Source organism: Uranotaenia lowii, chromosome 3, assembly GCF_029784155.1.
Source record: "Uranotaenia lowii strain MFRU-FL chromosome 3, ASM2978415v1, whole genome shotgun sequence".
In the NCBI taxonomy this organism is placed as follows: domain Eukaryota; kingdom Metazoa; phylum Arthropoda; class Insecta; order Diptera; family Culicidae; genus Uranotaenia; species Uranotaenia lowii.
Genome location: NC_073693.1, coordinates 333,414,655 through 333,428,226, shown reverse-complemented (window position 1 = coordinate 333,428,226; position 13,572 = coordinate 333,414,655). Strand labels below are relative to the sequence as shown.

Sequence of the window (13,572 nt, the reverse complement as noted above, 5' to 3'; positions counted from 1 at the left end):
TTGGCTATTCTGAATATAAGGCCACTGACAGAATGACGTCAGCTGAGCGTAAAGTTCTATGCGACGATGGAATACCGGGCTTCACTCATACAAAGAAAAGGCTTTTTAAAACATTGATGAAATTTGGTTGGAAGGGAAGCACAAAATAAGCTTTCATTTCAAAAAGTCGGAAGTCCAGAAATTCCGCAATGCGATTGCGACACATAGGGTTATTTTCATTACCAAACAACTGTCTTCATATTGTGGAGTTTGGCTCCATAAAGTAATACAGATTGATTATAGTACTAGCACTGATAAGGTACTAGATTCAATATAAATACTTAAGCTCTGAAAATACAAATAATACGATACCTCAAAAATTATTATTTTCATTCATATAGGTAATCGATTAATTTCGTCTTAAAGCTTAAAAAAGTGCGTTTGAAAAAATTGTTTTTAACAAAAGTAGATATAATTTTGTTTAAGAAAAAACACAAACAACAAATCTCATTTCAAAAATATAACTGAATTAGATATAAATATCTCGCTGAGATAGGTTTGAGTAACGATTCTGATATGCTCTTCTGATCGGGTATACTTTTATTTAGAAGTATGAGTCGAAAGAAAAATACTGGGGGTACTGTTGTTTTCTCTGTTTTGATTTGCCTGCATGCCTTAAAAGCTGCTATTGGATTTTCGGAGTCTTCATTCCAGTAGGTACTTCTAGTATTTCTTCTCAAATCCTGATAATCCTATTCCAATTCATTTATATTTCAATGCATCAGGTAAATACCTTCAATGTATTCCATTCATCTGAATGACACTCGAAGTCAACTGCCTGCCCGTCGGCACGCATCCTTTTTTAAATTCCAATAGCCCGATTGCAATTCTTCAAGTAAACGTATAGAAATTCCGATTGTCCAGTTTGAATCCCCACAAACGGCTGCCTGTTTCTCGTTCGCACGCTTCCCTTTGAGAATTCTAATAGTCCGATCCCGGTTGGGCCGATCCTTCAAAATTCCAATAGATCAGGTACACTTAGGGGAGGAGCGGGCTATATGCGCCTATTAAGCAGAACACTGATTTAATCAAATATCACGTCGAATATGTGTACAAAAACTATATACACGTGTGCAGGCATCTGTTTTCTATACAATGGAGTAATTTTTATGTTAAAATTTTCCTCTGTTTCTAAGAAAACGATTTTATTGTAAGTGTTGTCTAAAATGCCGAACCTCAAACCGGGCGGGCTAAATGCGCCTATTTATGTTTTGAACAAAATTTCTGTTTTTTGGGCAATATTACCGTATAATTTCATTGAAACTGTTAGAAAGCAATAATTTCCGTACGACAAAGCTGAAGTTTAATAAAAATCTATGTATATTATAATTTTATGGAATAAAACAAAAGTTAGGGTTGCCATACTATGGAGGCAGTTCATCCATGAGAAAAACTTTATCAAATCTGTCTTTAGATCTTCAATTCATTCTTAAGATGTCATTCAGAGCTCAGATTTGAAGGTTCAGTGATAAAAATCATTTAATTATTCTATTTAACCTGTTATTTTAGGATGGAGGCATTTTACAAACACGATGGGGGCATACAGAAACACTCTGTTATTCCACTAAATAATCATTATTAAACGTTCACAAAAGCTGAAATATGTTTAATTTCTTAAGTTCATTTGAGTAAGAAACAAAAACCATCCTTGTTTTCGTTTTTAACTTGTTTACGTATAATTTTTAAAAGTCGAAATATTACATCAGAATGTATCAACACTTTGTATGATTTTTAAATTTTTTTTTGAGTTTATAAATTCATAAAATTCTTTCTTGCCTTATGTTCTAAGCGTATCACCCTCAAAATGCATTGGTCAGATAAGCTGTCTAGTCAGCCATTTCGCCAAACAGCCGTAGGGTCATTTAACCCGATAGGCCCATTTAGGAAACCTTTCCCCTATATGAATTCCCATTTGCCAATTCTATGGAACCCAAACGGCTGCCTGTCTTTGCGCGCTGGCCCTAAACAAGCAGCCGGGATCGAGCTATGCAGGATCAGTACGAAAATAAACACTCGCCTTCTATGAAGCGCAGGTAGAGTTGTAAGCAAGGACACACCGCTGGTGAGATGGGATGGCATTGGAAAAATGGTGAATTCAACTCTCATCTCTTATCGCCATCTTTTTTTGCATACAAGTCCTATAAGATTTTTAATTTATATATCCTATCTGGATGAGTTATAATTTTGTTTAAATTATAACAACGGCTGATATGAATTAGTTATGGTTGCATGGAATTTTGATATAATTTGAGATATTTTAACATCCTACGAGTACTAAATTATAACTCATCCAGATAGGAAAAAATTTAATATCAAAATATCTCATCTAGATATAATTTAGTTTTTCTCTTCTGATCGGGTAGTTTTAAATGAAGTTTTGGGGAAAACATCAACCCAAAAATACCTCTTTAATTAACATGTGTTTTTTCCAGCTTCCAACACTGGTGGTGTATTTCGATTGAAGTTGCATGCCAAGAAAAGGAACAAAATTAGTTTTAAATTTTTATTTTAAACCTCAATAAATATTAACTCTTTGGTCTTTCTAGTATTTTTTGATTTTTTGTCGAGTTCAACTGTAAGCATGAGTATTTATTGCAAATTTTTCAAATGAATGTCCGCGTTTGAAATCGCATGTGAATTTAACAGTTGCACTAGAAAGGTGAGTTCATCTGATTTTCATACGATGATTTCCAACATAATTTCCTCGGATGCAGATCGAAAAAAAATTTACTTCTTTATTAAAGTACAAAGAATCAAAAAAATCGGTATGCACAGATTTGAAACAAATTATTCTCTTCGCAATAAAAATATATTCAAAATTTTTCAAGCTCTATTTGGACTTGAAAAACATAAAAAGACATGTTGGCATGCCAAGAAAAGGACCATGCCAAAATAGGGCTCACTTACCCTAATTTGTCAGAATTTTTTCTGGACGTATCCGAGCCGGGCAAATCCTGGCAATTAAACATCCCAAAACCCGAGCAATATGCAGGCAAATTATTTCAAAACCAGGGGAGGGTTCAATAAAAATCAAGAAAAAACGCTTTAAATTATATTTACTTAACACTTATCTGGTGATTTTAAATTGAATTTGCAATCTTGCAAGCTAAACTTACACCCTTTTGGCTCCAAGGGCCACATTTAAATTTTATTCGTATTTTGTTTCAAAATCTTGATTTAAAACTGTTCGAGGTGAGTCTCATTTTAAGTTTGATTTGAATGAGAGCAGCCCTTCCAGTAAATTGAGATTCTCGAAACTAGACAATACCATAATTTTTTTCTCGATTTTATTCAAGGATACCACAGATACGCCAAATTTTGGTTCCGATGGAAGCTTAATGATGCCTCGTTTGCGTTTTGAAAAGAGGATTCGATATCACAAAGATGTACAATTTTTGCTATGGATTATAACTTAAGTTGTGTTGATGTCAATTTAAGTCATCAAAACTTGTTTTAAATCGTTGCAAAATGGAAAAAGTAGACCTCAAAACCACCTCCCAAAAAAATCGAAGCCGCAGTTTTAAGAACCTAAAGTAAAACAAATCATTTGAAGCGTACCATTAACTGATAACAAGATCCTAAAAAGCAATCTTTGTTGCCCCCTTTCACCCCTACGAATATTTTGTCATATTATAAAATGATTGCTAAAGCAATCGATTGCACACAATAACTTTCAAATTTTAGATCGAAATAAATCAATGTATCGATATTCAAAGAATGAATTGGTTGAAACATTAGAATTTTAGGAAGGTGCTTATTTGAAAGGCTTAAAATTGAAACAATAACACTCTATTCATCTGCATCTTCATCTTCAACATTCCCATACAATAAAAAAGTTCTCAAAACCTGACATATTTTTGCTCAACTTCATTTTTACGAATTCTTCATGGATTTTTTTGTGATATTAAATAAATTTGAGATTTATTTTGTAACACATTTGAAAAATTTTTAATAACATTTTCAACAAATTTTATGGTATATTTTCGATGTATTAATTTTCCCCCTTTTCATAATTTTTGTCAATAGTGTCCTTTTTGTCATTTTTGTCATTTTTGTCATTTTTGTCATTATTGTAATTTTTGTCATTTTTGTCATTTTTGTCATTTTTGTCATTATTGTAATTTTTGTCATTTTTGTCAATTTTGTCAATTTTGTCAATTTTGTCAATTTTTGTCATTTTTGTCATTTTTGTCATTTTTGTCATTTTTGTCATTTTTGTCATTTTTGTCATTTTTGTCATTTTTGTCATTTTTGTCATTTTTGTCATTTTTGTTATTTTTGTCATTTTTGTCATTTTTTTTTTCATTTTTGTCATTTTTGTTATTTTTGTCATTTTTGTCATTTTTGTCATTTTTGTCATTTTTGTCATTTTTGTCATTTTTGTCATTTTTGTCATTTTTGTCATTTTTGTCATTTTTGTCATTTTTGTCATTTTTGTCATTTTTGTCATTTTTGTCATTTTTGTCATTTTTGTCATTTTTGTCATTTTTGTCATTTTTGTCATTTTTGTCATTTTTGTCATTTTTGTCATTTTTGTCATTTTTGTCATTTTTGTCATTTTTGTCATTTTTGTCATTTTTGTCATTTTTGTCATTTTTGTCATTTTTGTCATTTTTGTCATTTTTGTCATTTTTGTCATTTTTGTCATTTTTGTCATTTTTGTCATTTTTGTCATTTTTGTCATTTTTGTCATTTTTGTCATTTTTGTCATTTTTGTCATTTTTGTCATTTTTGTCATTTTTGTCATTTTTGTCATTTTTGTCATTTTTGTCATTTTTGTCATTTTTGTCATTTTTGTCATTTTTGTCATTTTTGTCATTTTTGTCATTTTTGTCATTTTTGTCATTTTTGTCATTTTTGTCATTTTTGTCATTTTTGTCATTTTTGTCATTTTTGTCATTTTTGTCATTTTTGTCATTTTTGTCATTTTTGTCATTTTTGTCATTTTTGTCATTTTTGTCATTTTTGTCATTTTTGTCATTTTTGTCATTTTTGTCATTTTTGTCATTTTTGTCATTTTTGTCATTTTTGTCATTTTTGTCATTTTTGTCATTTTTGTCATTTTTGTCATTTTTGTCATTTTTGTCATTTTTGTCATTTTTGTCATTTTTGTCATTTTTGTCATTTTTGTCATTTTTGTCATTTTTGTCAATTTTGTCATTTTTGTCATTTTTGTCATTTTTGTCATTTTTGTCATTTTTGTCATTTTTGTCATTTTTGTCATTTTTGTCATTTTTGTCATTTTTGTCATTTTTGTCATTTTTGTCATTTTTGTCATTTTTGTCATTTTTGTCATTTTTGTCATTTTTGTCATTTTTGTCATTTTTGTCATTTTTGTCATTTTTGTCATTTTTGTCATTTTTGTCATTTTTGTCATTTTTGTCATTTTTGTCATTTTTGTCATTTTTGTCATTTTTGTCATTTTTGTCATTTTTGTCATTTTTGTCATTTTTGTCATTTTTGTCATTTTTGTCATTTTTGTCATTTTTGTCATTTTTGTCATTTTTGTCATTTTTGTCATTTTTGTCATTTTTGTCATTTTTGTCATTTTTGTCATTTTTGTCATTTTTGTCATTTTTGTCATTTTTGTCATTTTTTCAATTAAGCTTTATAAAATTTTCTCATAATTTGCAATGTTCATGAAAATTTTAAAATGGACATATTTTGAGTCATTTTGTTATTAATTTTATATATATACGTAGTTTAATTTTCTGTATGGTTATCGGTTTATATAGATAGTTTTGTTAAGTTTATCTTTAATAAACATCATTTAAGGTTTTAATTGTTTCGTCGTGCAAGAAAATCGATAAAAAATAGAACAATTCTGATTTTTTCTGCTCGATTATTCATCACACTGCCACACCGAGAACCACATCGTTTGTTTCCAGAAATCCCTTTCACTCTCCTTTATAATATGACGAGTGCAATTATGTAACAGCTCGTTTAATTAATAGAGTTACACGGCCATGATTGAGCTGCCATGTTACTGCACTCAATGGAAAATAATTCATAAATACATGGAAATCGGCCTTTGCCACCTCACTCCAGAAACATATTATCCAACATGGTTTTACGAAATTATCGTTTTGCTGTTAATTTTTTGCTGACATCACCACCCACATATAATCACACTCGCACAGAACCAAGTGGTTGCAAATCAAAGCAATTTAATTGCACATTAAAACCATTAGGGATGAATCCTTCGGTTCAAATTAATGGGTCTCCTCCGGCAGAAGAATATTGTCATGAACCGGAGATCGGAGGCTCCTGGCCTACTTTTCAATGAATGCGAGGGCATCATAATCCATTTCTGGGCCATTATCCGGTTGGGTTGAGGGTAATTTCTCCAGAGCATTTGCTGCTGCTGCTGCTGATGCTCCAAGTGATTTGTCGAAATCCATTAGGCTTATTTCATCCAATATCTACTCTAGAGTTGCTGCTGATGCCGGAACCACTTCATCATGGGCCATCATAATTCATAACGTTGAAATGCTAGAAAAGCATTCTTATACTGATACCTACATAGGCCCAGGCCAAGCAGCCAACAAACACCGAAACGACGACGAAAACGACGCCAGTAATAAACAATAATCCCTGTTTTTGAGAGCTCTCGGAACGGAAGTTCATCGAGAGGTATGAGTCCATTCTACGAGGTTTTTGAAGCTAAGTAATTGGTATTTGGCCGTAGTGAATTCTTCTTTTAAAAAAATCGGATTAGAAATCTGAGCCTTGTTTCGAGTGAAAATACCTACTTGTCGAGGGATTAACTTGAGGGGGTTAAAGGTGAAATCGAACACAATCTTCAATAACCATCACTTGAGATTTGCTTCAACCGTAATAAACGTTGAAAGCTACCCATTTTGTAATGCTCCGATGAAATTATGAATGATTAATTAACAACCTTTTATGGCTTATTTCAATAAGCTCTAAATCTTTAAGTAAATCTTTGAAATTTCATTTTGATACCTCATACCATATGCTCTATTGGGATTTTTTTTATGTGTACGGGAAAACGAAGTTTGTCATTCAAAAATAGCCAGAGATGTACTAAGAGTTACAGAACATACAACTTTAGATGAAAAATATTACTTGATTCTTTCAGAACAATTTTTGCCAGAAAAATACAAACCTAACTTGTACCTCAAAGATATTCGATGTTGTACAAAAATTTTTAATTCAAAATTAATTTTTTTTTATTTGAGTGTTTTAGACTGCTTATTTGAAAGCTGTGTATCCGTAGGATGAGAATATAAAATGTCAAAAAACTGCTCTGCTAAGCCAGGGAACTTATCGATCTATATGACTATTGCAAAAATATTTCATCAAATTATTAAAAGCTCAAGCAAGCGCAGTCTGTCATTTTTTAAATACATTTCCATGGGTTAAGACTTTATCTTTTGAAATGGTTATAACTTTTTTCATGAAACGCTTAGCTGCTTGTCATGTTACCAAAAAATGAAGCTGATGAATAGGCAAAACCAAAAATCAAAGACAAACTTCATTCCAAGCTTATTTGAACTGATACATGATATTTTCTAGGTATTGAAATCGATATGTTGACCGGAACATTTTCTTAAACGAGTAGCAGAGCCCAAATTATCATAAAAAAACTGCCATTTTTCTTTGAGAAACTTCAGTTTTCAAGATATGGCAGTTTTTTTATGATAATTTGAGCTTTGCTACTCCTCTAAATAAATGTGCCATCAACATGTCTTTTCAATACCTGAGAAACATCACATGAAAAAAGTTTAATTTGAAGTAGCTGAAAAAATTAGGCGAACTTGGATTTGGAAACGATTCAAATTTGATGTAGAATGTTTTATAAATTTATAAAAATAAAAACAATTTTATGTTGGTGACACTTATTACAAATCCTCCCAGTTCTTTTTTAATTTTATCAGTTTCAGATAAGAAGGTAGCGGGAAAGATTATGTTAACGAAATGTTACATGTGATTATTTTTAAAAAGGTTGATGAATCTTAAATTATGTGTTAAGGCAAATAAATTCTTCAACATAAAATTCATGTATAAACTAAGAAAATTGATCTACACTAAAATAAGATATAGAGCTTTTTGTTGAAAAAAATTCTTGAGATGAAAAAAAAGGCACATACCATCTCTTTTTGAGTTTTTTTCTTTTTGATTTTTCTTTATTTTGAATCCTAATCCGTTCCAGATTTTTAAACTCATTGAAGTTCTTGGAGTGTCTTTTTAACTAAACTCACTTAAAATCGCTATAACTATTGCTGAAGGTTGCCAGTTTTAGCATTTTATTGAGCATTTTATTTCGAAATCATCCCAAAATCCGGGTAATATCCAGGACAATTCGGTCAAAACCACAGGATAATTCAGTAAAAATCATGAACAAAATACATCAATATTTTTTTTATCAAACTACATCAGTAGTTTTTTAATTCTTTTTTTCGGATTCCAAAACACTTCTTGATTATTTGGATAAAACTTGCCATTAAAATTTCCTTTTTGGACGTAAAAATAACAAATTTTAATAACCCAATTTGAGTTTTATGTGTGATAATGTGAATAAATCCGTGCAAAATCCGGGCTTAATCCAACAAAATCTTGGAAACAAGGTTGGACCGGACTTTTCTCAAATTTTGTGTCAAATATCCAGCCAAGTCCGGAAAACCCCTACAATCTGGACACCTTAGTCTAGCTTCAGATCTCTTAGGCAAAAAATGAGTATTGATTTTTTTTAGTTTTTACGGAGCGCTTCTTAAAAAATTCTGATGCAATATAAAATTCCATGAATTGATTGTGAGTCGCTGATTTTTTTTTATGCGAAAAAAAAAGTTTCCAATAATGTCATATTGGCGCTCGAAAGCCAATGAGGGTTAAAATAAACTTCTCCACAAATTTTTCCCTTCAAAATTGACGGCAGATTTGTGTGCTCGAGATTTTTTGAGCTCGATTTTTTTGTGATTCGGGGTTTAAATTTTTACACTTTGCGTTGATTTTTTACCAAGGGGCAATATTTCTAATGATTCTGTTTTTTTTAGCTTGTACCCTTATTAAAATTTATTTATTAACTTTTACTCAAGACGTAAATTTTGATTGAAAATTAGCTTATAAAATAATCAATTAATAAAAATTTAATTTATTTAATTTATGGAAACTTTAATTCCATAATTTATTTAATTTATGGAATTCATGGAATGCATGGAAAATTCTTTCAAATTTTATGGCGTTTAAATGTTTTTTTGAAAAAAAGTGAATTAATCCTGTAAAATTCTGGCTTTTTCCAACGAAATCCTGTCAACCAAACCGGACCGGACTTTTCTCAAAATTTCTGTGAAACATCCGGGCAATCTTACAACCTTATGCTAGCTTCCAGCTTCAGAGTTTTTGGGCTAACAAATAAATAAAATTAGTTTATTTGTGAGCTTTCACGGAGCGTCAATACAGAAGTACTGATACAAAATAAAAAATATCATGAATTGATTGGGAGTCCCTGATTTTTTTTATTCGGATGCACCAGAATAAAGAAACAAGCCATTCGAAAGAACATGAGGGTTAAAATAATCCCTTCCATAATATTTTTTTTCTTAAAATATTGACGGCAGATTTGGGTTCTTGAGGATCTCCGAACTCGATTTTTTGTTAGATTGAGGTTTTTAATTTTCTCACTTTGTTTTTCTACCATGAGGAGGTGAGTAGATGGGGGAAGCCTATGATTTCTTATGAAAAAGCCGCATGTTTCCAGATTTGATATTATCCTATTCTCATGTAGAACTTTCTCAGGTATTAAAATCTTTAAGTTTACCGAAACTATTTCTTTGTAGAAATGCTTAGCTCAACTTATAAAAAAAAATCAACTCATTGAGAAACTTCAATGTCGATAGAAAAAAAATCAAGCCGTCATATTTTTTAAAACAATTCAAATTTCATGTAGAAGGTTTTCAAAAATGGTTCATGTTTTTTTTTATCAATTTAAGACAAGAGAGTAGTAAGAAAGATCATTTTCACATAATGTTTCATATGATTACTTTAAAAAGCAAACAATAATCTAAATTTATGTAGGGGAGAGTGGGGTATCGTGGGCCATGGGGAAACGTGGGCCACTTTTAATATCTCAGATGTGTGTTGAGATAAAAATCTCAAACCAACTGTCATCGACGTCACTTTGCGTGAATATATATTTTTATATGTTTTTGACTTAAATACGCATCATATGCTTCTTTAATTTATCAAGCAAAAAATAGTTAGAAAAATTTACTTACATAATTAAAAAAACACCCGCTAATTTCATGGATGGGGAACCTAAAGTGCATAACAAAAATATGCTCATACGCTTATGATCTTAGTTTTTTCATGATCTTTCACGTGGAAAAGGAATTTTTGATGAAACATCAATAAGTCACACAAACGTAACCTATTTGCAAATCATAGCTTGTGGGGAATCGTGGGCCACACATCTTGAACCACCTATATTTTTATGTTTTTATACACATTCAGAACATAAAATACGTTTCCTTTATCTGTTAAGTTTTCTAATGCCAAATGAAGAGTTATGAAAAATATTTTTTCCATCCTGTATAAGAAATTTTGCCAAAACGTTCGTGAGCCAGGTTTTGGAATCTATTCGATCATACACAGCTCTCTTTTTTTATTTCATCATCTGAAATTGCTTTAAAATAACGAAATGAATTAGGAAATCACAGTTTTGGGTCAACTTATATACTTTGCATGTTATTTGGTCAATTTGGATTTGGTGGCCCACGATTCCCCACCATTTTTCAAAATCCAAAAAATATTGCTTTTTATCAAACAGTCAGAATTTGGGGAAATTAACTTACTAAAAATTTAAAAAAAAAAGCTTATGATACCTTGAAAATGTAGAAAATCACACCATTTTTTATTTTCATTTTATCTTTTATAATAAAGAAGTTATGGAACAACGAAAAAAAGTGGCCCATGATTCCCCACTCTCCCATAATATGTTTATTCAATTTTTAAACGTTGAATTCATGTATAATTAAAGAAAATTGTTCAACACTTGAGATATAGACTTTTTTGTTTAAAAAAAAAGATATATTTTATTGAGAAGGAAAAAGTGGCGCAACCCATCTCTTTTTAAGTTTTTTCTTTTGATTTTTTTAATATTTTGAACCTTTATTCGTTCCAAGTTTTTTTACTGATTGAAGTTCTTGGAGCGTCTTTTGGACAACCGTCACTAAAAATCGCTATAACTCGAGCTTAAGGTTGCATGTTTTTTATTCGGACGTATCCGGGCAACTTTATCTAAAAACCAGGAAAATCCGAGTTGAATTTAAAAATATTCAACCTATAGTCCGGCCAATATCAGGGCTAATTTGGTCAAAACCTTGGAATTAATAAGTAAAAATCATGTTGAAAACACTTTGAATTTTTTTTCCAACCACATAAGAATATTTTGAATCGAATTTTCAGCTTCCAAAAACAAGTCATGATTATTTGGATGAAATTTGCAATGAAAAATTTCATTTTGGATGTAAGAATAACAAATTAAAATAACTTAACTACAGTTTTTTTTTATTAGACTTAACAGAAAATGTGAATAAATCCTGGAAAAATCCAATTTTTTCCAATGAAATCCTGGCAACCAGGCCGAACCGGACTTGAATGAAATTTCGTGTCAAATATCTGGGCAAGTCCGGAGAAATCCGGGAAATCTGGCAACCTTACTCCTGCTTTATGCTTCAGATTTTGAGGCAAAAAATATAAATTGTTTTATTAAGCTTTTATAGAGCGTCCATATGAATGTACTGATTCAAAATAAAATATTATATGAATTGATTGGGAGTCCCTGATTTTTATGGCGCTAATAGAATAAAGTTTGAAGCGGCCAACCTTCCAATTGTGTCATGTTGACGCTTGAAAGCGGATGAGAACCCCTCCATATATTTTCCCTTCAAAATTGACGGTAGATTTGAGTTCTCGAGAATTTTTCAGCTCGAGTTTTTTTTGAGATTTAGGTTTTAAATTTTTCCACTCTGCGATGTTTTCTGTTTTTCAGAATTCGCTATAATTTCCAAAGATGCTGATTTTTTTTAGCTTGTATCCTTATTTTAACATTTTTTGTTCACTCAAGACTTAAATTGTGATTGAAAGTTAGCTCATAAATTTCATTTACATGATTCTAAATTATTTTTTGGTTTCAATTCCTGTGTTTTCTGCCTCAAAACTTTTTTCAAATTGTGTGGCGTTTAAATGATCATTCGAAAAGAAAAATCAACCTGAACTCATTCAAATTCAATGATGAATCACTGATGAATCAATGATGACTTGTCATGACGATCTTGTAATATTTTATCTGGGCTACTCAACATGACTTCCCAAACATAACACCTGTAAAAAATACATAACATCCCCCCTTCCCGGTCACTCACCGTTTCCATGTGGCCCCTCATCTGGGTGCTGCCCTTCCACCAGGTGATGATAGGGGCCGGCCGGGATCCATGGACCTCACACTGCAGATCGTAGGTGTGGTTTGCAGAGAGGGGCCGATTCTTGCCCTGCAATCGAACCATCAATGGTCTCACTGGAATGAATGGAATAAGAGAAGAGGGGAAAAAATGGCACTGTTTAGACGGTGATACAGCAGCAATGTATAGTTTAGTTTTTTTTCTCAAATTGGTGTCCAGGAATGAAAAAAAATAAATAAAAAAGAGATAGAATGAGGACCAGGAGCAATGACTCATCGCCATTCGCCATCGAATAATCCGGGAGTGATGGACAAATCCGGCTTCAGATTATTATCTAATGGAGTGTGTCTGGATTGTCCCAAGTCATCGTCATCGTCGTTGTTTTCAAGTTTGTCCTACTCTTCTCTCTCCCGAGGGGGTTCTCCACAATGACAGCAAGAGTCATTCCCCGGGATTTTCGATGTCAGTGTTCATTATTCGGTGTCCCTGTTTCCATATTGCAGCAACTTCTCGCCACCACACCTCAAACGGTCTAGTCTGTGGGAATTTTGTCCGCTTCTTTTCACTCTAACAGGATAAAAGCGGAAGTGCTTTTTTGCCTAATCCACTCGACTAGGATAATTCAATTGGCCGAGGCGATGACGGAGCATCATTCGTGGAGTAGCAGCCATATTTGGACCCACCCCCAAACTTCAACTTTGCCGCACTCTGATTCTCCGATGGTTTTTAATTGAAAAGTTTCCTCATCAACATCAGCGTCTTCATCGTTATCATGATCATCGGTGACATTGCTGTCAGCTCAGAGGGAGTTCGGAGTTGAGAGGGAAGCTGATTAGTGCTTGAAAACGAAAAAATGTTCAAAACCACTTTGAATCAATTTTCTAAAAATTTCAGAAGTTTTTTTGGAACAAAATTTCAATATATACTGATATCTAATTTTCGTTGAGTTCGATTTTATAAAATTTTGTTTTGAAATAAAAGCATGCCTACAGCAAGTGGAACGAGAACGCACATATAATAGTACATATCACAAATTTAGTCAGCGTTTTCCATTTGCGACAATTTTTTTTCCAGTTATACAGTTTGAAGTGGTTTTAGGAATAAGTCTAAG

At 31.8% G+C, this 13,572-nt stretch overlaps 1 protein-coding gene across 1 annotated transcript in view; it reads right to left on the bottom strand.

The window, feature by feature from the left end:
- The window catches only part of LOC129753846 (uncharacterized), a 234,011-nt gene that overhangs the window by 132,722 nt on the left and 87,717 nt on the right, over positions 1–13,572 (bottom strand). The window contains exon 6 of the mRNA XM_055749694.1: positions 12,426–12,577. Within this exon, the coding sequence (XP_055605669.1) occupies positions 12,426–12,577 (152 nt within the window). The remainder of the gene's footprint in view (positions 1–12,425; positions 12,578–13,572) is intronic.